The sequence below is a fragment of the Dasypus novemcinctus genome, chromosome 18 (genome assembly GCF_030445035.2).
Source record: "Dasypus novemcinctus isolate mDasNov1 chromosome 18, mDasNov1.1.hap2, whole genome shotgun sequence".
Classification (NCBI taxonomy): domain Eukaryota; kingdom Metazoa; phylum Chordata; class Mammalia; order Cingulata; family Dasypodidae; genus Dasypus; species Dasypus novemcinctus.
The window spans coordinates 4461473-4485131 of NC_080690.1; the positions used below are offsets into that span (position 1 = coordinate 4461473).

Sequence of the window (23659 nt, forward strand, 5' to 3'; positions counted from 1 at the left end):
GGCAGGCAGCCGTGCAAGCGCCCCGCGTGGGCCGTGCCTGGGCACGTCCAGGTGCCTGGGGAGGCCAGGGCGGTGGGGTGAGGCCCGGGAGGCAGCGGGGGCCTTGGTGGGGCTGGGGTGGGGGCTTTGGTTTTCATTAGAGGTTGAGCTCTTGAGGGGGTGGAAGCATCACTCTGGCCGTGGGGGGAGGCATGGCCTGCAGTGGGGGGAGTGTCGGGACGGGAGGGTGCTCCGGAGGGAGGGGGGGGGCACCGCGGAGGTTTGGATGTTCTTGGGGTTTTTTTTAGGATTATTTTTTATTTATTTCTCTCCCCTTCCCCCCACCCCCCAGTTGTCTGCTCTCTGTGTCCCTTCTTGTATGTTCTCCTGTGTCTGCTTGCATTCTCAGCGGCACAGGAATCTGTGTTTCTTTTTGTTGCGTCATCTTGCTGCGTCAGCTCTCCGTGTGTGCAGCGCCATTCCTGGGCAGGCTGCACTTTCCTTCGCACTGGGCAGCTCTCCTTATGGGGCGCACTCCTTGCCCATGGGGCTCCCCTACGCGGGGGACACCCCTGCAAGGCAGGGCACTCCTTGCGCGCATCAGCACTGCACGTGGGCCAGCTCCATGCAGGTCAAGGAGGCCCGGGGTTTGAAGGCGGACCCCCGTGTGGTAGGCGGACGCCCTATCAGGTGAGCCACATCCGCTTCCCCCTCCGGGGCTTTTGCCCGCGCCTCTCTGGCCTCACCTGAGCGCCCTCAGGCCTGGCAGCATCCAGCCCCTGGCAGCGTCTTCCTGCCCAGTTAGGGCCCACCAGGGTGGGAGGACATTCGCCGCTGGCTGAATTTCCGCTGAAAGCAGCGTGACCGTCCGGGCACCCGCGGCCCTGCCCGCTCCCGCCTGCGCGGCGCCTCCTGCGGGCGCTCCTCACGGGGCCTCTCGGCCTCGCGGCTGCCGTCCACACCGCGGGCGCGCAGGCTCTAGCCGCCGTCCACGCCGCGGGCGCGCAGGCCCTAGCTGCGCAGGCGCGCCTTGCGTTCTTTCCGATTCTACTTCTTTACGGCTACGATGGGATTTTTAAAAAAACTTTAGAGAGTCGCTAGAGCACAGGAAAAGTGAGCCGGTCAAGGCTGTATCCAAGTCCAGAGCCACCTAAGACTTATTTTCAAAGAAGAAGCGGGGGTTCAGCGCTCCCCCAGCCGAGGAGGCCGGCGCCGCCTCGCGACAGAGCAGCCCGCTCCCACCTGTGTCACCTCCACGCGGGCGGGCCCGGCTAGGGGAGAGGACAGGCCGCGGCTCTGGGGAGGTAAAAGATGGAGAAGGTCAGAAGAAAGTGGGAGAGAGGCGGCTGGCGGGGCAAAAAAGATGGCAAACGGTGTCCCTGGGGCGCTCCCCCTGCTCATCCGTGGGGACGGCAGGACAGTGGCCGTGCTAGGCCGCTCTTGGTCGTCACCGACCCCTGAAGTCGGATTTGGTTCCAGGAACTGGGGGGCCTTAAGCTTTCTCCACCGGGAAACAGCTCATCACCATTTCTCTTCCGGAAGTTTCTGTGTGAACCAAAGTTAACCTGGAAGGCCGAAATTCTCTACTGTGCAGGGTGTGGTTTGTGCTTTAGAATCTCATCTTGGGGACTTGGAGGTGTCGGCCTAGTGGACCTGCAATCCCACTGGATGGCCGTGAGCTGTAGGGGTCCCTCGTTTCTCTTCCTGGGGGACTGTGGTAGGTTGAGTTCTGGACCCCCCCAAAACTCATGTTCTTGGTCTTGATCCGCAGGCTTGTGGTGAGAGCCCGCTGTCAAGGGGACCCCCTGAAGGTGCTTTAGGGGGTGACCCGCTGCAGGGGGGGGCTTGGTCAGATCCCTGGAGGCCTCTCAGCAGAGGACGAGGGCCCGGGGAGAAGCCAGAGGCGGGAAGTCTGCGGACCCGGTGGAGAAGAGCTGGCCTGCGGCCCCGGGAAGGGAGGCCAGGGCTGCGGGGAGCCTGCCCGCGCCCAGCTCCAGCGCCGGGAGCCAGCGTGCCCGCTGTCGGCACCAGCCTGCCGCTGGCATCCTGCCCGCAGCCCCGCGGCGGGGGAGTTAAATCCCGGGCCCTGAGGAGGCCGCTGTAGCACCCATGTTTATTTTGATTTCTGCGTCTTTTTCTCCCGAAACCACTTTTCTTTTGGCATTTTGGTCTTTTTAGTCCTAAGGGCGACAGACTAGAGCAGGACCAAAGGGAAAATAAAATTCACTGGAGAAAAACGGAAAATGAACGGACGGTTCTGAAGGAGGCAGACGCCGGAGTCTCTGCTCTTTATGGAGGAGGAACCACGGCGCAGAGTCCTCCACCGTGTCCGCCAGAGCATTGCTCTAATTCACTTTCGCCCCGGACTAGATTAAGTTGTGGCGTAGAATTTTGAACGCACACCAGAAACCCCAGCTCTCCAGAGCTGACCTACTGGCCCACTGAGCCGACGCCCCGGGGGGCCTTTGACCGCTGGCCAGCACCCCTGAGACAGTTTGTGTCTGACTGGGCAAGCGGGGACAGCCAGGCTCATCACCTTTTCATGGAAACGATGATCGCTCCGAGGCCGTCAGCCGTGCCAGAGCCGCCCAGGCTCAGGGAGCCCGTAAAGCCTGGGTGCCTGTGTGTTCTCGCTCGCTGCGATGGTGGCGGTTTGGAAAATATTGTGAAAGAGGACGGGGAGGCTACCGTGAGTCTGCGAGTTCATATGGTTTGTGTTTGACTTGGAATCCCCCGAAACCAAACCGTTTAATTGCATGTTCGTAAAAGTGATGCATTTACTGAAACGTTCTGTCCTACTTAGCGTGGCGGCGAGGACGAGGAGGTAACACAAACCCGTGAGCCGCTGCTCTGCTGCAGTGGGGGGGGGGGTGCTGCATAATTTACAAACGGTAAAGTGGACAGACGGTAAATGTGCGTGTCAGGGGTTTCGCCTCAGCCCACACCCACAGAAATGTGTAGAGCATTTCCAACCAGCCCTGAGGGGCACTGTTACCCTGATGTCCATCATCTTCAGAGTTGGGGCCAAATAATGCTTTGGGGTTGGGGGTCTGTGCACTGCAGGATGTTGAGCAGGGTCCCTGGCTTCTGCCCGCTAAGTGTCAGTAGACCCTCCCCAGTTGGACCAACCAACAATGTCTCCAGGCATTGCCAGCTGTCCCCCTACTGGACAAAATCGCCCTGGCTGAGAGCCATGGACCACAACGAGAACTTCTGCCGTCGGTCAGTTCTGCCCATTTGAACTCTGTGGACATGGCATCTCGCGCTCTGTACTCTTCACACACCATTATTTTGGTGAAAGTCACCCAGGTCATGGAATGTACCAGTAGGTGGTCCTTTATCATTGCCAAGTAATATTCCACTTTATGAGCATACCACAGTGTATTTATCCCTTCTGCTGTTGATGGACCTTTGGGGCTCTTTCAGTTTGGGCATGGTGACTAAAGCAGCCATGAGTGTCCTTACATCTTTTTTTTTTTTTTAAGATTTTTTTATTTTTTTTTTTAAGATTTATTTTTAAGATTTATTTCCCCCCTCCCCCCCACCCCCCCCAGTATCTACTCTCTGTACCCATTCGCTCACTGTGTGTTCTCCTGTGTCCATTTGTATTCTCGGGGGCACTGGGAATCTGTGTCTCTTTTGGGTTGCATCATCTTGCTGCATCAGCTCTGTGTGTGTGCTGCGCCACTCCTGGGCACGCTGCGCTTCTCTCGTGCGGGGCGGCTCGGTGCAGGGTGCACTCCTTGTGCGTGGGGCTCCCTTACTCAGGGGACCCCTGCGTGGCACAGCACTCCTTGCGCACGGCAGCACTGCGCTTGGGCCAGCTCCACACGGGTCAGGAGGCCCTGGGGTTGAACCCTGGACCTTCCACGTGGTAGGCAGACGCTTTATCCACTGAGCCACGTCTGCCTCCCCTTGCACCTGTCTTGGTGGGCGTGTGCCCTGCATTCTCTTGGGGCCTCCTCAAGTGGGCTTGCAGGCCCGGGAGGGGGGGCACAAGCGTGATCTCCGCTCACAGCAGCCATGTCAGGGGATGTCCGCCCCAGCGCACTGAACGCGATTAAAACACTGCGGCGCTCGTGCCCTCCTTTCGATGTGCTAAAAGTTGCTTTATGCTGAAAGTCATGATGGGGAATTTAAGCCACTACCTGCTCCCAGAAACGTCTAGAGTTTGCCTATAACAGCATGGCACTGATACATTGCTCTCAAAATTATAAGCCCTCATCGTTCTGAACTCAGACACTCACTGAGTTACCTGTCAAGGGCCAGGCTGACCAGAGCATGTTACGTCTTAGCTCGGTACCTTCCTAAGCCTCAGAAAAACCTGACCCATGGCCCGAAATTAGGCCCGCTCTATCCCCAAGCACACTGAAGCTTGGGTAGCGGTTGTTTCCACATTCCCGTGCTTTACTCCTGGCACACCTCCTCGCCCCCTAACTGCCCCACTCGGTGTCCACGGCCTCCTGGGTGGGGGGCAGGCACCAGTGTCTGGACTTTGTAGACGGTCATGGCAGGGGCGGCTGGGTGGCCTGGTCCCGGGGCCCTGCCCCCTGCCCCCCCTTGCCCTCTCTCCTGACCCCGGGAGAGTGGCCCACCACGCCCGCTGAGGGTGCCTTCTGCCTTGCCAGCTCAAACACGGCTGATTCTTCACGCAATTCCCCCCCTCGTTTCCGCCACGAGTCGGCCACCTTGAAGCCGGTTCCCAGCGGCCAGGGGAGAAGGGCCCGAGCTGCCCTGGTCCCAAACGTTGCGGGCAGTGGTCTCTGTAGGCTCTTTTTTCTTTTCAGTCTTTTTACTCATCTGCATATTCCAAATTTTCTACACGTATGTTAATTTAAATTTAAATTTTTGGTTCTCTCCGTCTCTGTCTCCGTTCCTGAAGTCCGCAAAGGCCCGGGCGACGGTGGTGGCTCTGAATGCCGCGGTCCCCGTGTCCCCCAGGCCCGCGCTGCAGCCTGGTTACAACCAGCCTCACTTATCTTGATTCCAGTCAGCAGGGAACACATTTCCCAAATTTATACCCTCTTGAAATTCAAGAACTGGTTTGAGTATAATGCTGGACTCAGTTGCACGCACCCCAAGTCCAAGTATCAAATTCCCAATTTACTGCAGGGAGGAGCACAAGCCTCTCGGGCACCCCTGCCCTTGTGCCACTCCATCTGCGCGAGGGAAGCACAAATCCTAAACCTAAGGATTAAAGTCTCCTTTAAATACTTACGGGTTTCCAACTTTGGGAGAAAATATGCCTGGGAAAAATGTCTTTGAGGTTTCATCAAACATTTGGAAAACAATCTGAAACCATTTTTCCAAACCCTCAGCTCCTTGGGATGAGTCCACCCCGAATCCTAATTGACACTTAATAACTATGTCTGTAGGTGGGGATGGAGACATCTGTCCTGAGAACTTCCAGTGGTGCCCCTCGGTGCCAGCTGGGCGTGGGAGCCAGGGACACCGGCCGGGCCCAGCTCTGCCCCCATCACAACACGGGACTTCTTTTCCAGAAATACTTGCCCTCCGTCCACTGTCGACCACTACCAGCTCGAAACTTTCAGCCCGTTTGGCGATGGACCCCGTCATTCATTCAACACTTAGAGAGCACCACCCCTGTGCCAGAGAGAAACAAAAACGCAAGGAGACCGGAATTTTGACAACTCCCGACTGGCGTGAGATGACAGGACAGGGCGGGTGAGGGGTGGGGGAGGAAGGCGTGCAGTGCTCAGGCTCACGGGAGACGGGGGGCTGGGAGGAACGGGGGGCTTACCACACACAGGACACCTCCTGGCTCCCCGGGCCAGCGTGCTGAGTGTCGAGTCCATGTACTGGCGGATGTTAAGGGCTTCAGAAACTAGCCAAGCATGAGGCAGAAAGGCCCGAGAGCAATGCTGGAGGCCACTGCCATATGAGCTAAATCCTTACTCTTTAGGTTAAAAGTCTGGCCCATGAACAATATTTGTAAAAGGCAGAAATTCTTTTAAAATCATTAAAACAATGGTAGGTGGAAGGGATGTTGCTGGTGAGCATTTCTCTCTGGATTCTGCTTTGATGGGCTCAACTGATTTTTAAAGGAAAAAATGTGTTAATCGAGGTCTTCCCTTTACCATAGATTTATGGTTGATGTCTGATGAGGCTTGGTTTAGTCTTAGAATGATAGTCAAGTGAAGTTAGTAGCTTTACAGTATTGATCTTTTGAGACACTCCAAATGCCAAAAAATATCCTTTATAGATATTCCACTTCTAATTTTCAGCTCTCACAAAAATAGTGGAGATTCAGCTTCTCTACATTACCAACCATCAGCCTGTTTTGATCTGGATGGAAAGTTCACTGAGTGAACTTACAGTTCATACTAAGAGTTGACTGGAGTTATGCATGAAAAACACATCACTGCACAAAATCCAAATTTTCCAAATAAAATATTCAGACTTGAAAGTGACAGGCTTGAAAGTGGATAGTGCTGTATAGTTTGGGAAATTTTACTTTGCCGGTAAAATTGGAGTGGCATATCTTGAATAAATTTTTGTCCTCAAACAGAAGGTTCAGAGCAAACCTTTTTTTGCCAAGTTGGAGCAACAACAATTTGTAAACTAAAAAGAACTGCCTTTCAACCCAGTGATTTGTCACCGTTTTGATCATTGCCATTTGATCAAAACAGACCACTCCTTAGATATAAACACCGGAGGAGAGTAAACTAGGGAGTATAAACTATGTGCACGAGGGGAATATCACTGTTTTGTTAATTGTATTACTTACTAGTTTAACTAAACTTGGCTTGGTAAAAGAAATGGGAGCACATTGCTGCCAATGGAAGACATTAGCTTTCCATCCTAAGATCTAAAGAGGTAGATTTTCCTTGTATTTTTTCTTTGAATGCAAAATTCATCCATTTAGTAAATACTTATTATGTACCAGCTCTGTTCCAGTCATTGAGCTCTTGGGAGACAACAGTAAACAGGATACTATCTCTATCCTGTCTGAGATGAAGAAATTGCACAGCTGTCAAAGCACAATTATGGTTTTTTTTTTTAAAGATTTATTTCTCTCCCCTTCCCCCCCCCAACTTTTGTCTGTTCTCTGTGTCTATTTGCTGTGTCTTCTTTGTCCGCTTCTGTTGTTGTCAGCGGCATGGGAATCTGTGTTTCTTGTTGTTGCATCATCTTGCTGTGTCAGCTCTCCGTGTGTGCGGCGCCATTCCTGGGCAGGCTGCACTTTCTTTCGCGCTGGGCGCCTCTCCTTATGGGACACACTCCTGGCGCATGGGGTTCCCCTACGCGGGGGACACCCCCACGTGGCAGGGCACTCCTTGCGCGCGTCAGCACTGTGCGTGAGCCAGCTCCACACGGATCAAGGAGGCCCGGGGTTTGAACCGCGGATCTCCCATGTGGTAGACAGACGCCCTAACCACTGGGCCAAGTCCACCGCCACAATTATGTTTAAATGTGCCTTGTCCCCTTTGCCTCACTGGCTAAATCTCCCTCACCTATAAAATGAGATAGTGTCACCCACCTCAGTTACTGTGAAAATTAAATACCATTCTTAAAGCACCTGGCACACTGCCTGACCCACTGATGTTAAAAAAATATTGGTGCCAATCATTTACAAGCTACACATAAAATAAGCTCTAAGGACATTTTTCTTCATGTCTGCTGCTTTAGAAGGTTATCATCACGTAAACATGACTTTTTTCTGGTATAAAGGAGTTTAAAATGACATCTACAGAACTTTCACTAGACAGCAACAATTAGATATATTATGGTGAGATTAGAGGGTGGTGATTATGTGCTAGATATTGTTTGAATAACAAGATGTTACTGGTACACAATTTTGTTTTCTTGTTAAAACTAAAGTTTTTGGGGGGCATTGGTGTTGCATGTTATCAGAAGTATGGAAATTTACTGGCTAGAGGAAATTACGCACCCGAAGTTCAGTAACACACTATTTTCTTTTCCTAATTTAAAAAAAAAAAAAAGGCATTGAGAACCCATCTGGGTTTTTTTCCTTTTTTCCGCTGCAACATCCAGTGGCCTACACCTGCCAGCAGGTTTAGATTCACATCTACGTGTCAGTGCCTGGGAGTTCAAGAAGCAGGCAGGCCCTGGGCACCTCGACCCGACTACACGAGCGGTCACCAGGGTGAAACACCCACAGGGTCGGGGACGAGCTCCACGCGCAGAAAGCACTTTCTCACCTAATATTTACATCTGAAGAACAAAACAGGCCCAATTTTGAGCCAGAGAAGCAATGCCCTGGAAGGTGCCGGCAAGGTGGGCTCACAGGGTGGTGCAGATGGGGCGTGCCCCAAGCCCACAGCATCCAGGCCTTGGTCCCGGCGGAGGGCCCACTAGCCCGTGCTCCTCGCACTGGGAGCCTCAGGAGAAGGGGGTATGCCTTTGGAGAAAATGTTTCATTCAATGCAGGTCATTTCCACCTTTCTTAAAATATGCAGTTTCATGTCACTGCATAACCACCTGCAGGGCCCGCTAGCTTGTCTCGGATGCTCGGGGTGGGAGGCACCGCCTGGCTCTCTGCACGTGGGGGCAAGGCTTGAAGATACATGCGATACCACGCAGGCGCCTGGAATGTCCAAGCCTCTCAGGCAGAAAAGCCAATCCAGCCATCCGAGCATCAGAACCTTTTTTTTTTTTTAAAGTCTGAGTATCTATACTTATATCAGATGAAATACTCTATTTTTCCTTAAAGATTTTTTAAAAATTTATCTCTCCCCTTCCCCGCCCCCCCCCCCATTGTCTGCTGTGTTCATTTGCTGTGAGTTCTTCTGTGTCCACTTGTATTCTTGTCAGCCGCATGGGAAATCTGTGTCTCTTTTTGTTGCATCATCTTACTGTTCGCCACTCCTTACAAGGCGCACTCCTTGCGCGTGGGGCTCCCCTATGCAGGGGACACCCCTGCGTGGCACGGCACTCCTTGCGCGCATCAGCACTGCGCATGGGCCAGCTCCACACGGGTCAAGGTGGCCCGGGGTTTGAACCCTGGACTTCCCATGTGGTAGGCGGACACATTATCCATTGAGCCAAATCCGCTTCCCAGAACCTACTTTAAAGCAGCAATAAATGGTTTCCTGTGCAAAAAAGACAGCTAGATCACAGTGTGGGGATGAGAGTCCAGAGAGGGCCCCCCACGATGGAAACAAGGGGTGCATGAGGAGCTCGGGCTCAGATCAAGGAGGAAACGCACGTCCTACACAAGGTTGTTCTTTTAAAGGAGAGGAATCATTTTTTCTTAAATTGTATTGGGAATCCTAACACAGAAAATCTGAAAACCAACTTTGCTCTCTAAAGGAGGGTCCAAGGTTCAGGGTGAGAAAACCCAGGGCTACACCGACCCCCCAAAACCCCAGAGCCATGGTCCTACACCATCACCCCAGGTGCTTGGCTAAAGAAAACCTTACAACCATTGAAAGCAAACAGAAAAAAACTTAAAGAGTACATCAGTGCAGGATTAAGATTAATGCAGTTCCCAGAAACGCCGACAGTAACAGAAGCCTTCTGTACCTGGGAACTCTGCAATGAACACACTCGTTAGCACTGTGTGGGCTTAATGGTCAGGGAGACTACATGAATCTACACCAATATTTTACTTGCTAGGAAACCAAATGAAAACTACTTTCCCCCAAAATAAAAAGACAAAGAATGGCACTTAAGTGGGGGTCTGAAAGTTTTTAAGTTTTCAAATGAAAATATCTTAAATCATATCAGTGTGAAATCCTAATGTTTTGTGGCTTAAAGTCAAAACAAAATATTTCATAAATTAAATACCACAGCAGCCAGGTTTGGGGAAATTTCCTTTAATGCAAATACAATGATTTAAACGGCTCCTTGCCAATTGTTTCAAAGGAAAGACCACTTGACAAAATATTATTGTGCCCAGCAAGTTACCCCCAATTATCATCAAAGTGTACAATGGGAGACAGGACCAAGTCTGTGAAACAAAATGCATGTACTACAACCAAAAAATAAATTTACAATTTAAATCCCATTTAAAAAAAGCACTCACTAACTACAAAGCCACCTTTCTTGGTAAGGAGAGAGAGTAAGATGAGAAGGGGACGAGGCACGAGGCCAGCTTGTTCTTAAAAGAACAGCGCCACGTGGTGAAGCTAGCACAGGCTAGGGAGTCAATTTTCTTTGTCAAGGAAATTAATTTCTCCCCAAAAGGTATTAACACAATGGGAAATGGAAATGGTCCGCCTAAAAGATGAATAACAATGCTAAAAATAAAGCAAAAAAACTAGGAAGCAAGAGAAAATGATGAAGAAAGAAGCATGTTTGGCATTTTGCTGGCATTGATTTTAACGGAAAAATATCGTTAGATGTAGAATTGGCTATTTTATTTGCCCAACTAGACATGGATTATTTTATTTTAGAAAACACTAACATTGTTTAATGTTTCCTAGGGCCACCGACTCCCAGGACATGAATGCACTGGATCGGGTCTTGGCTTGGGACAAGTTACCAAGGTATTTATTTCTCTTCCTTGATTCAGAGACGTGACAGAAGTGTTAGCTTTTCTCCTTTCTCTACTGTTTTTAGTTCTGTGGATGGACTAAACTCTTTCAAAGAGATGCTACCTAGGCCATTCGACTGACAGATCAAAGCAAGCACAAAGTACTCTCATGGGCTCATGCGAGATGGCTGACAGCAGTACAGTACTCAACAGGCTGGTTTATTTAGTTACTTCAATGCTCAAACCACAGAACTGTGACTACACTTATCTTTCAGCCAACTGGCCTGGTCCAGTACAATCAGCCTAGGAGAGCTGGGACCAGAAATCCCCCTAGGAAATGACACGAAGGGTGCCTTTGCTGACTGGAGTCCTGCTCACACAGCCACCACATTAGAGCACAGCGTGTGACTAATTACACAGAGGAAGGAGGGGCGAACGCTGTTATGGGCCCCTCGGGTGGCTAAGCCACAGACAAACATGACAATTCAATGATGGCCAGTTGTGGTTTTTTTTTTTTCTGAATTGATCCTACAGTGAGTGGCTCATGAACTTTCGTGGCTTTTGGGCAAACAATTTACCAATCAGGTAAACTTCAGTCATCTCCTTCCCTGCAAGAGAATTTCCAAATCTTGTTAGTAAAAGTTTGCACATTAAAGGAAAATCTCCCTGTAAGAAACCTCTAATAATTCCTAAGCATTCACGTTGAACCTATAAACATGTCAAGTTCTAATGAAGGAAAACCCCTCATTCTGGAGCTGCCAGCCCCAAGAGGACAAAGATTTGAGTGGTACTGACCTATAGCCAGGAAATGGTCCTATGAAACTTACCAGAACACTAGCAACACAAAAGACTAGATACTGAGTGCAAAAATCACAAGCCCAGATAACACGGATAAGTCCACGATTTACCTGGGACCCTAGGAAATGTTTGGATTTGCTACAATAACCTGAGTCTCCATCCACGACCAATTAGTTACTTCAGGGACCAAATGCTGATGAGTCTTCATTCCAGGCTGGCAAGTCCTTGCTACACAGTCCGCCCCTTTCTGAGTTTTGGTCTACTGTCTGCAACTGGTGTGTGCCGATCCTGCTTAAGCAAAACTTTTCTGTTATAAACACAAACCCACGAGCTGGTCTGGTGTGGGATTACCCACACCTTCTATATAGTGCTGGCTTTTATCTTTCAAACAAAAAACAGGCCCATAGGAGCGGTAAAGAGACCGGAATCCTTTGCTGGCAACCATCTGGCTGAATTTCGAAAGTCCAGCACCACTCACAGGACGGTAACCCTCTTAAGAATAAATGCAGCATCGCCAGCACTTTGTAAATTGACCGAGACACCTAAATTTTCCATTGGGTATCTACTCTGCAGAGAGACTTGAGATCGAGAAGAGAGAGTTTCTTAGGTATATCTGAATCATTCCCAACATTTTTTGTGTGTGACCAAATATTTACCTTAGCAATTTAAAGATTATGTAGAAACCACTGAATGATACTTAAGGGAAATTTTCCTCATCAAAATACACATAACGTTTCTTAGAATTTGGAAGCAGGTTGATGTACCCAACAAGAGCACTCTTTGTCTGGCCTCTCATTCCAGATCACTGTGGAAGAGCAAGGGGCCTTCTGGATCTGACTCCCAGGTAACACTTTAATAACAAAAACACGTTACAGTGCTGAAGAACGACAGGCCTCAGTCACAGTAGCTGGGCAGGCGCTCAGCCAAGGTTCATCACACATACAAGGGACAGGATTTGGCTCGCAGCAGCATGACCCAGAACTCAACGCAGTGCTTAACATACGGTTTTGCTTCATTTTGGGCTGAGTTATTACTGGTCTCGGTTGCTTTCCCCAAAATCAATTTGGTTTCCAGACTCCACATGTTCCATAGGAATTGTAGATTACTTTAACAAGCCAAATGCAATATGATTCATAAATTAGCCAAGCAAATCAGAACAGGGTTACAACAGGTTAAGTGGGCTAAGCGGATGGTGTCAGAACCAAGTGTTAAAAAGCAAGCTCAGAACCCGAGAGCAGCACAAGGCTCCCACTCGTCAGGAACCCCAGATGGCGAGAGGCAGGACATGAGAAAAAGGCTGGACCATGTGGTTGCAGGAGAGGACCACCAACGGCCTGCAGCAGGCCAGATGCTGGGCTACCAGGGCCCACTGCTGCTCACCTCGTCCGCCAGCACTCCTCTGGCTCCCCCAAACCTCCATCACTGAGGAAGGCTTCCTTTCCACAACGTGAGAACCCAGCCACACTGAATTCAAAGAACATTCGGCTTCGCTCCAAACCAACCACTTTGGTGAAACTGGGGTATAGAAACAAGTGGGGGAGATCAGTTTTTCCTCCTCTTTCCTGCTAGTTCAAGATTTTAAAAATTCATTTACCCACATCACTACAGTAATTTTGGAAATAATACGTATAAGCCAAATCTTAGTTCAGCTTTCACAAACACATCAAGCTGACCAACGGCTGCTTATTCCAATTCTGGGGTGCATTCATGTCCAGATGAATTCCAGTTACTGCAAAAGGCATTCATATCCAAAGAAACACGCGCAGCTTTAAACCAACTTTGTGATTTTTATTGATGGGCGACAACTTGATACTCCTAGATATCACTGAACTGTGTACAATTAGAGATGCAGCATTAGAGAACAGCAGAGAGCAGAATCAAACAGAGTAGACTTAAGGAAATATCAGTCTTCATTATTTCACCCATTTTTCATTATGTGTACACAGAAGCATGAGGGCAATTTGATATCTTTGAATGGCAATAAAGTCACAATCACCCATCTATGGAGACTAACATCTTAACTCCAAGTATTTGATCTGCAATGTGTACAGAAGCAGTTTCTCATCGCACAATTATTAAAATGTATTTTTCTTGCTAGGAACCAGCAACTTATTTTTTGTGTTAATTAATTAATTTACTTTGAAGAACTATTTCTCCTCTGATAACTGGCTCATCTTAATCATTTATCAAAAACTAAAGGGTAGGGGAGGAGGAAAGTGTGATGGATTAAAAAATTTTATTTTTTAAGGAAAGATAAAATTCATTTTCACAAATTTACAAGTGTTGTTGCTGGTGCAGGGTTATACGCTACTAAGCAATTAGACTGGGAATCAAATGCAAATTCCCTTTCTCATCTTAGGAATTGGCATTATTTCAAATATGGGTTTTTGTGTATTTTCTTAAATCAAGCGACAGTCTGTTTCAACCAAACGATTCTGATTTGGACGTTAAAAGTCAACATAAACTACGTTGCACAGAAAGCCCAAGGAGCCTCTCCTTTCCAATCTAGCCCACTTTTCCAAAAGGGAGAAAAAGATTCTCTCTAAAGAGCCACTAAAGAGAGGAAGAAAGTTAGTGAGCGTCAGCATTGTACAAGCAGGCATCTGGCACACACGCCCAGGGCAGGCTACAGCAGGTCCACGCGGCGGTAGTACAGGAGGTAGGCTGTGCGCTCGGCGGCTGGCTTCACCACCTGGTACTGGCTGATCACCTTGACGGTCTGGTCATCGATGCGCAGCCAGCCGTTCAGGCCAATCTGGAAGACGTCTGTGGTGTAATGACCGCCCGTTGCACTGTTGCCGTGGTGATAGACCACTGCAAGAGAGGGCAAGGCAGGGGACCAAATGAGACCTGTGCTCACACAAGCATTTTAAAGGTGACTGCCTGACTTCCTCCAAAATCAGTCTTTCTTATGAGAACAGAGAGAAGACCTTACCAAAGTAGGTGGGATAGAAACACACAATGAAACAAAGCAATGTCAAATCCCGAAATCTTGGACAATATACCAAAAAAAAAAAAAAAGTGATTTTTAAATATCTTAACATATTTAAAATGTCCAACCTCACAAACAATAGAAGAAATGCCAATTAAATGGAGTTGTCCCATCATTTCAGCCCTTGAGCTGAGGATTCCGAACCACTGTAACACTTAATACTAAAGAGAATAGGAGAAAGATACTCACCTCCACAGTTGTAACACAAACTAATCAGCCTTTCTGGAAAATAATGCTCGTCCCTTTGATCTAGCCAATCCAGATTTAGAATCAGAGATATCCGAATAACGAGCAAAGATCTTGGTACCATTTATGACAGTGGAAAGAAGGGAAACACCCCAATGTCCACTAGAAGGAATGATGAGTGAAGTCTATTACAGTAAGATGGAATTACTCAGTGAATAGGTTATGAAGTTTGGACGATGCAGAAATTTGCTTATATGACATGAAAACCCAAGGACCCTGCGTTTTCTGGGCACTCGCCCACAACTGTGACACCACTTGCATGCAGGTGCACTCAGGATGGGGTGTCCCATGACTGGGAGCCTTGGCGGGAGGGTGGGGTGTGGGGTCCCTGCAGAGATGGAACCAGGATTACTTTTCTTTTAAAAAAAATTCCCAATTTTTCTACAATATTTTAATAGAAAACATATCACTTGTTACTTAATTAAAACAACAACAACAATCCCATAATTCAATCAAGGAACCTTAGCCAAAGGCCTAAAAATATATGTAACTGTTAAAAAGTGCAATGGAAGATTTTAGAAGATGGCCAAAAAATGCACCCTTACTCTCTAAAGAGGAAGGGGAAGGGGTGGGTATGGGCCTGGCTGGAAGCAGTAACCCTGGGGGAATGGCAATGCCACTTACAATGAGCTACACTGGACTCACAGTGGCACCAAGAGTCAGGCCCTTAGCACAATACTCAGCTGTGGGACATTTCAGCAAAAAATAAGTCCAATGCACCAGATTCTAGCAGCCGCTGGCACTCCTGGCAAGCAAAACAAGCACAGGAGTCCCCAACACTCCCTCCCCCCCGAGCCCGTGAGCTTGGCTGATGGGAGGATGGCAAGGTGAGGCCAAGGCTATGGCTCCAGCTGCTGTGCAAACTCACGAGCTTCACACGAAGAAACACTCGAGACGGGACCTCGGGAGATGGGCCCCAGTCCTGGCCACCCACTTGACAAACACAGGGAAAGCAATGCCACAAGGATGACCTTGCGGAAAAGCAGTGACAGGACCAGTACAAACTGCACAGCGACCACATGACTGCCCCAGGGCCTGAGAGCAGACTCAACCACACCTCTCTGATCCCACCTTCATTTGGGGAGTTCTTTCCTGGATTCTCACACTTGAAGGCCTATCTCATTTGGGTAAGAGTTTTGGTTTAAAATTACCAAGCTTATAGAATCTGAAGGACCTGAGTGGCTTTTCCAAGAAAGGAAGCACCTCCACTCTGAAAATTGAAAATAGACTCTAATTCTACATTCAAGTTTCTTAAGCAACAGTGCAGGTAACCATTTAATGAGGTAATATGTCACTTATGCCTGACCACCCCACCTGATAGGAACAGAACTGAGAGAGCATTTTTAAAAAAAAAAAAAAGGAAAGAAAAACTCATGTATTTTATTTAATAAGTCTTCTTTAAGTTCACAACCAGAGCGAATTTTAAAAAGTACTTCTTTGAAAGTGAACTGTGGGACGATGATGGAGTTAGAAGCTCCAGGAACAAACAAGTATTAATACAAAACAAGTATTAAACTGGTAACAACTGTTTGAATCAATCTGGAATCTAGTGGAACACTGGGCAACAAGCACCCAGGGAAGAGCTAGAGGAAGAAGCTGGGAAATTGCAGTCAAGATCGGTAAATTTCACCTTCCTTGCAGGGGTAACTATCCACCATCACCCAGCAGCAAGGCAGGCAGTGCTAGGGGACATTACTACCAACCTCACAGAAAACAAGTATATGCCAGTGAATTAGAGAACCTGGATGAAAAGGACAAATTCCTTGAAACATACAATTACCTAATCTGATGTAAGGAAGAAAAAAAAAAAAAGAAAATCTCAACAGGCCTCTATCTAACAGGTAAAGTGATTGAATCAGTAATCAAAAAAACTTCCCAACAAAGAAAAGTTCAAGAACTGATGGTTTCAATGCTGAATTCTACCAGTTAAAGAAGATATGACCAAGCCTTCTCAAGTTCTTCCCAAAAACAGAATGGATTACTTCCTAACTCATCCTTCCAGGCCTGCATTACCCTGATAACAAAGCCTGATAAAGACAGCACAAGAAAACTGTAGACCAATATCCAACATCCCTTACAAATATAGAGGCAAAAATGCTTAACAAAATAATGGCAAACCAAATCCAACAGTGTACTGAAAGGATTATACACCATGACCAAGTGGGATTTATTTCTGGAAACTAAAAAACATAAGAAAATCAATCAATGTAATAATAGCACATTAACAGAATAAGGGGCGGGGTGGGGGGAACATCTCAATTGACGCACAAAAGGTATTTCACAAAATCCAATGTCTTTGCATGATAAAAACTCATAAAATTAGGATTAGAAGGGAAATTTCTCAACACAATCAAGAACATTTCTGAAAATCCCACCACTCAAAGGTGAAAGACTAAAAGCTTTCCCCCTAAGATTGGGGAACAAGCTAAGGATGCCCGCTATTACCACTTATTCAACACTGTATTGGAAGTTCTAGGCAAGAGAAAGAAATAAAAAGTATCCTTGAAAAAGAGGTCAAATTATCCCTGTTTGTAGATTACATGATACTGCTACATACAGAAAATTCCAAAGAATTTACAAGAACTACTAGAACTAAGAAATGAATTCAGGTGGCGGACTTGGCCCAGTGGTTAGGGCGTCCGTCTACCACATGGGAAGTCCGCGGTTCAAACCCCGGGCCTCCTTGACCCGTGTGGAGCTGGCCCATGCGCAGCGCTGATGTGTGCAAGGAGTGCCATGCCACGCAGGGGTGTCCCCCACGTAGGGGAGCCCCAAGCGCAAGGAGCGCACCCCGTAAGGAGAGCCGCCCAGCGCGAAAGAAAATGCAGCTTGCCCAGGAATGGTGCTGCACACACGGAGAGCTGGCACAACAAGATGTGCCACTGACAACAACAGAAGCAGACAAAGAAAACGACGCAGCAAACAGACACAGAGAACAGACAACCAGGGTCGGGGGGGAAGGGAGAGAAATAAATAAAAATACATAAATCTTAAAAAAAAAAAAAAAAAGAAATGAATTCAGCAAAACCACAGGACACAAGATGACCATGCACAAGTCAGCTAGGTTTCTATACACATGTAATGAACAACCTGAAAAGGAAACCAAGAAAACAAGACCATTTACAACAGCATCTAAAAGAATAAAATGGCTATGAAGAAATTTAATCAAGGAGGTGAAAGACATACAGGGAAAACTACAAAACACTGCTGAAAGAAATTAAAGACCTTTATATACAACTGAGAAGACACCCTTTGTTCATGGGTTGGAAGACTTCATCAAGATGTCAACACTTACTACAGAGATCTACAAATAAAATGCAATCCCTATCAAAACTCCAACAGCCTTTTTTTTTTTTAATGGAAAAGCTGATCCTCAAACTCATTCTTGCACAGGGCCTCAAACAGCAAAAGAACAAAGTTGGAGGACTTCCTGATTTCAAAACTTACTACAAAGCTACAGTAATTAAAACAGTATGCTACTGGCGCAAGGATAGGCATAAACCAATGGAATACGAGTCCAGAGATAAATTCATACATCTATGGCCAGTTCGTTTTGGACATGTGTGCCCATAAGAAAAGAATACTCTCTTCAAATAGTTCCAGAACGATTGGAAATCTACATGCAAAAGAATGAATGTGGACCTCCACCTCTCACCAAATACAAAATTAATTCAAAATAGATCACACACCTAAATTTAAGAGTTAATACTATAAAACTCTCCTAAGAAAACAGAGAGGGAAGCAGATATGGCTCAAGCAATTGGGTTCCCGTCTACCACATGGGAGGTCCAGGATTTGATACCCAGGGCCTCCTGGTGAAGGAAGGCTGGCCCGTGTGGTGAGCTGGCCCATGTTCAGTGCTGCCCCACAGGAGTTTTGCCCGGTGCAGGAGTGCTGGCCCACGCGGAGAGCTGGCACAGCAAAGATGACACAAGATGACACAACAAAAAGACACACAGAGGAGAAACAATAAGAGATGAAGCAGAACAGGGAGCTGAGGTGATGCAAGAGAACGATCACCTTTCTCATGCTCTGGAAGGTCCCAGGATCGGCTTCCAGAGCCACCTAATGAGAATACAAGCAGACACAGAAGAGCAAACAGCGAATGGACACAGAGAGCAGACAATGGAGGGAGGGGGAATAAATTTAAAAAATAAAACAAAATAAAATCTTAAAAGAAAAAACAAACACACACACACCTGTAGGACCTTGCAGTAGACAATAGTAGACAACGGATTTTTAGATTTTACACCAAAAGTATGAGTGACAAAAGAAAAAAATAGATAAAATGGACTCCATCAAAATTTAAAAACTTGCATATCAAAGGATATTATCAGGAAAGTAAAAAGAAAAGCAAGAGAATGGGAGAAAATAATTGAAAGCCATATACCATAAGGGCTTAATATCCAGAATATGTAAAGAACTCCTTCAACTCAACAAAAACACAAATAACCTGATTTTTAAAAATGGGCCAAGGGGAAGAGGATGTGGCTCAAGCGACAGAGCTCCTACCTACCACACAGGAGGTCACAGGTTCAGTTCCCAGTGCCTCCTGGAGAAGACAAGCCAGACAGCAAGCTAGCGCAATGAGCACACGGTGAGCTAGTGCAACAAGATGATACAACAAGGAGACACAAAGAGGAAAGACAATGAGAGCCACAACAAAGGAGGGAGCTGTGGTGGCTCTAGCGATTGAGCACCTCTCTCCCACATGAGAGGTTCCAGGTGCGGTTCCTGGTGCCTCCTAAAGAGAAGACAAGCAGACAGAGAGAGCAGACAGCGAGCGCAATGAATAAATGAAAAGATGTTCAATGTCATTAGCCATGAAAGTAACACAAACGAAGACTACAATGAGACACCATTTCATACCCACTAAGACGGCTATTACTAAAATATCTGAAAATAATAAGTGTTGGCCAAGGATGTGGAGAAACAGGAACACTAGTCTGTTATTGGTAGGAATGTACAATGGTGCAGGCACTGTGGAAAAGTTTGGCAGTGCCTCAGAAAGTTAAACACAGAATAACCATATGACTCAGCAATTCCACACCTAGTATTATACCTAAAAGAACTGAAAGCAGGCACTCAGACAGATATTTGCATACCAGAGTTCACCCTACATCATTATTCACTATAGCCAAAAGGTGGGAGCAACAAGTATCCACCAATAGATGAATGAAAAAACAAATTGTATATCCATACAATGGAATATTATATAACCTATAAAAAGGAGTGAAGGGCTAGTATACCCTGAAGACATCGTGTTGAGTGAAATAAGCCAGGCACAAAAGGACAAATATTATATGATTTCTCTCATATGAAGTACTTAGAATAGGCAAATTCACAGAGAAAGAAAGCAGAACAGTGGCCACCAGGGGTTGAGGGAGGGGGCAATGGGGAGTTATTGCTAAATGGGTATGAGTTTTGATTTGGGATAATGAAAAAAGTCTAGAAATAGTGGTGAAAGTTATACAGTATTGTCAATGTACTTAATGTCAAAGAAATGTCCCCTCAAAACTGTTAAAATGATTTTTATGTCATGTATATTTTACAATTAAAAATAAATACAGTAAAACAAAACAAACCAAAAAAAGGACTTTACTCACATTTTACAGAAAATCCTAACCAATGCAGTGACTTTCTTTCCAAAGTTAGACTGGGCTAGAAGACGCGAGGAGTGAGATGTGGGTTCTAGAGTGCAGGTGTGTGTGACCAGGTACGAGTCCCGGGGCTGTGGGGGAGAGGAATCATGCCCTCCTGCTGGGGCTGAGCTGGCAGGACAATGGCACTTGACCAGGAGATGGATTTCCTAAAGCCTTCCCCTTCAGGGCCCCGGGGACAGAGATGCAGGGAGAAGGCCCGGAAACACTGCCCCTGCCACTGGGACCCCAGTGCCACGCTCCAAGGAGCCAGGTAGAGCCCTGGGCGTCCTCTGGCAACAGCAACTCCATGGCAACTGTCATCCCACAGGGGCCACAAGTGCAGGAGGGAAAGGTTATATTCTCAATTGTCCACCTGGCAAACATAAAACTCCGCCTATTAAGACTCAAAGACAGGAACCTTCATCTTGAGCTGGGTCTTATGGGCTCAGCTCAAGGCCAAGATGACATTCTGTCAAATTCCGAATACCAAATTTCAGGTAAAACATACATTCTCAAATGATTTCCTCAGCTACAAATTTCTGAACAGATAAAGACCATAGAAATACTGTAAAAATATCTATTCTCTATGTTAAGAAAATGTACCTGGACATAAATCATAAAGATTAAATTACTCACCTGCAAACAGCCTATAGGTTCTGTGGCATTTAAAATTCTTATTTTTAACCCCTGGAGAAAGCAGTTCTGAAAAACAAAATATCAACAGCTCCAATTTATAAAAGCACATGCAGAAAGGATCAGAGTCACAGAAGCAAAGGGGTACAACAGTCTCCATGCAAATAAACTGCCCAGCTGACCAGGGAAACAATATAAAGCTCCATCCTTGTATTTGCATAAAAACTGAGCCACGAGGGAAATCAGCTCTGCAATGGAGAATCCCACATAACCGGCAACCAACCTTTTACAGAAATAGGAGCAGTATACTGCAGGTGTTAAGGTCATGCTGGAAACCCCTTCAAGACAGAGGCTCTACAAAAAGGAAACAGTTGTCCACTTCAAAAAACAAAATAAACAAAACAAACAAAATCAGCCCAGGACACCCTCAGAACGACAATTTTACATGTAGAAGAGATCATAAAACTTCAGTAAGAGTGGGGTGAGGGGGGTGGGGGTGTACGTGGGAACCTCATATTTTTTTAATGTAACATTAAAAAATAAAGACAAAAAATTTTTTAAAAATACAACTTTAGTTAAGAGGAAGAGGATTTCTCCACAGACCACGCCTACGAGCTGTTACGGGCTGGGAGCCTCCTGCTCACACCTGGGCGCAGTTCCCTCCTCTGGAGGACTGCCATTTCAATGCCAGGGAGCTGCTCACCCAAGGACGTGCCGTCCTTGGCAGCCATTGTCGGACCCTTCTCCGCACCCCACCCCCATGACCAAGCTAGATCCTCTGGCTCCCGTTTATGTCATTTCTTTTCTATAAATTACAGAGTGAATACTAAAGTGTTACACTTACTGATCAGTGGCAATGCTATCCCCAAAATGGTTTTTGCCTTATATATTACCTTTACTAATTTCCAAGTCCACAGGATATTCAATATTTTTGATAAGCTTCTGACACCCACCAGTCTTCTCATAAACGAATCGTTTAAGGTGTAACACAAGAACAGGGGGTAGTTTTTCCAGAGTCACTCTTCGGCTTATCTCAACCTATGACACAAAAGCACACAAGGACACACCATCCCTGTCTTACTGAAAGCGGCAGGCACCAGCTCCATCTTCCACCCAAAGACTGCCCTTAGGGAGCTGACTCTAAACTCCCTGGCAGTGGTTCTTAACCTTTTCTGCAGCAGAAAATCTTTTCAGACTCTAAAAAAGCTACTGATACTCCTTAGAAAAATGCCCAAAGCCCATAAACGCAATTTCAGAGGAGCCCTTAGCTCCCTGAAGCCCATCCAGGAAATCCAAGCTAAGAGTCTTTATGCTGTGACGTAAATGACAAAGAGGCATTAAAATTTAAAAAAGCTAACTTAGTGGCATCTTGAACTAATGTATATATTAATCTGATTTTTTAATAACACAGAATTTATAAAATTGATGTCAAGGGTTTCTAAAATTAGATACTTCAAATAACCTTAAAACCATTTGTTCTAACCATTAGTTTAATAACTATTTCAGTTTTATCAATTTAACATGCCCCCAAAGTACTTTTATAGGTCTAAAGAAGAGGATTTTAAATAAAGCTAGGTTTTCTTTCCTCCACTATTATTACTAAAATACATCTTCACAAACATTTAATCCCTTCATTTATAGTTCTCTGTACTTAAAAACTGATGCTTCCTGCATTTATTTGGAGAATACATTTCCAGAAATATTTTTTAAAGCAACAATTCAAAAGACAGCTACATATATAAAGTAAAAAACTTCCGGAGGATGGCATTCGTATCTGATTGAAGGTATCTGAAGAGAATTAAGCTTTCTGAGAGCAAGCAGTGAGAAGTTCTCCCTGTTTGGACTTACTGGCATTAGAGAGGCAGGCCTTTCTCCCACCTCAGCTGAGACCCTTGGGGCTGCACCCTTAGGTTTCTTTACACTCCCCATCATGCTCTGCATTCTAGTGCATTCAACAGGGATTTGTGAACTAACCAGAAGAGTGAGCACAATTCAATCGTTAAAGCCAGCAATGGTGACTAGGTTTCTTGCTAACAAATCAAGAGCTGGATTAAATTACCTATCTGTAGGAGGCTTTTCCATGCAAATGATCTCTGATTCTGGACTTTAAAACTTTCTGTCAATTCATTAAGGGGCTAATCTGAAATTCTTAAATGTGTTTGGGGTTCCCACACTGAGGCACACTTTCTAATCAACCCAATAAAACCAAACTTTCCCTAGATAGCAAATATTTTGTATAATCATATTTTCCCAAGGACCTTCATGTTCCCACAAAGAAAAGACTTTTGACCTAAAAATATAATCATCGTTTCTCAAACATCTGTTTTTACAAGTGCTCTCACTCTTACCTAATAACACTCTCACCACAATCAAAGAGCTAAAACAGCATTGTTTTTCCTAGTTCAAGGCTCCACCAAAGCCTTTCCTGAAGCTTATTTGAATGCTGTTATTTAGAATAAATCACCCCTTCCTTACCACTCTCTAACCACAGGTAGTCCAACAACTAACTCCATCTCATCCCTCTTCCCCATTGCAAATTGAAATTTAATTGCAGGAGGAGCACAAGAGATACATCATAAAGGATCTTTCCTGTAGCAGCCCAGGGCAAGGCTGAAAAGGTGTGTGTCCCCCGCCCTCCTCCACAGCAGGCTGGGTGAAAGATCAAGAACAGGGGTAGCAGCTGCCAGGGACAGTAATCCCATCTCTGGAGAGTCACAGCTACCAGACACCAGCCAAGCTGATAGCAACCCACAGCCAAATACATAAGTAACCACAACAACAAGCTCTCCACATGAAGACACCCCGTCTACCTCTCCCATTGAGTTCTACCATCATACTCTTAAGCTTACTCACTTCAGCCAACTGCCAAGCTTTTCTCTCTGACTCTTACCACTTTTTTCTTTTCAAACA

At 46.4% G+C, this 23659-nt stretch overlaps 1 protein-coding gene across 2 annotated transcripts in view; it reads right to left on the bottom strand.

Moving 5' to 3' along the window:
• Window positions 1–13003: 13003 nt before the first annotated feature.
• Window positions 13004–23659, bottom strand: part of USP10 (ubiquitin specific peptidase 10) — a 92099-nt gene continuing 81443 nt past the window's right edge. For both annotated transcript variants that reach the window (XM_004466986.5, XM_058279638.1), the window contains 3 exons: window positions 21643–21787; window positions 20753–20818; window positions 13004–14050 (listed from right to left, as the gene is read on the bottom strand). In XM_004466986.5, the coding sequence (XP_004467043.1) occupies window positions 13863–14050; window positions 20753–20818; window positions 21643–21787 (399 nt within the window). In that variant the 3' untranslated portion in view covers window positions 13004–13862. The remainder of the gene's footprint in view (window positions 14051–20752; window positions 20819–21642; window positions 21788–23659) is intronic.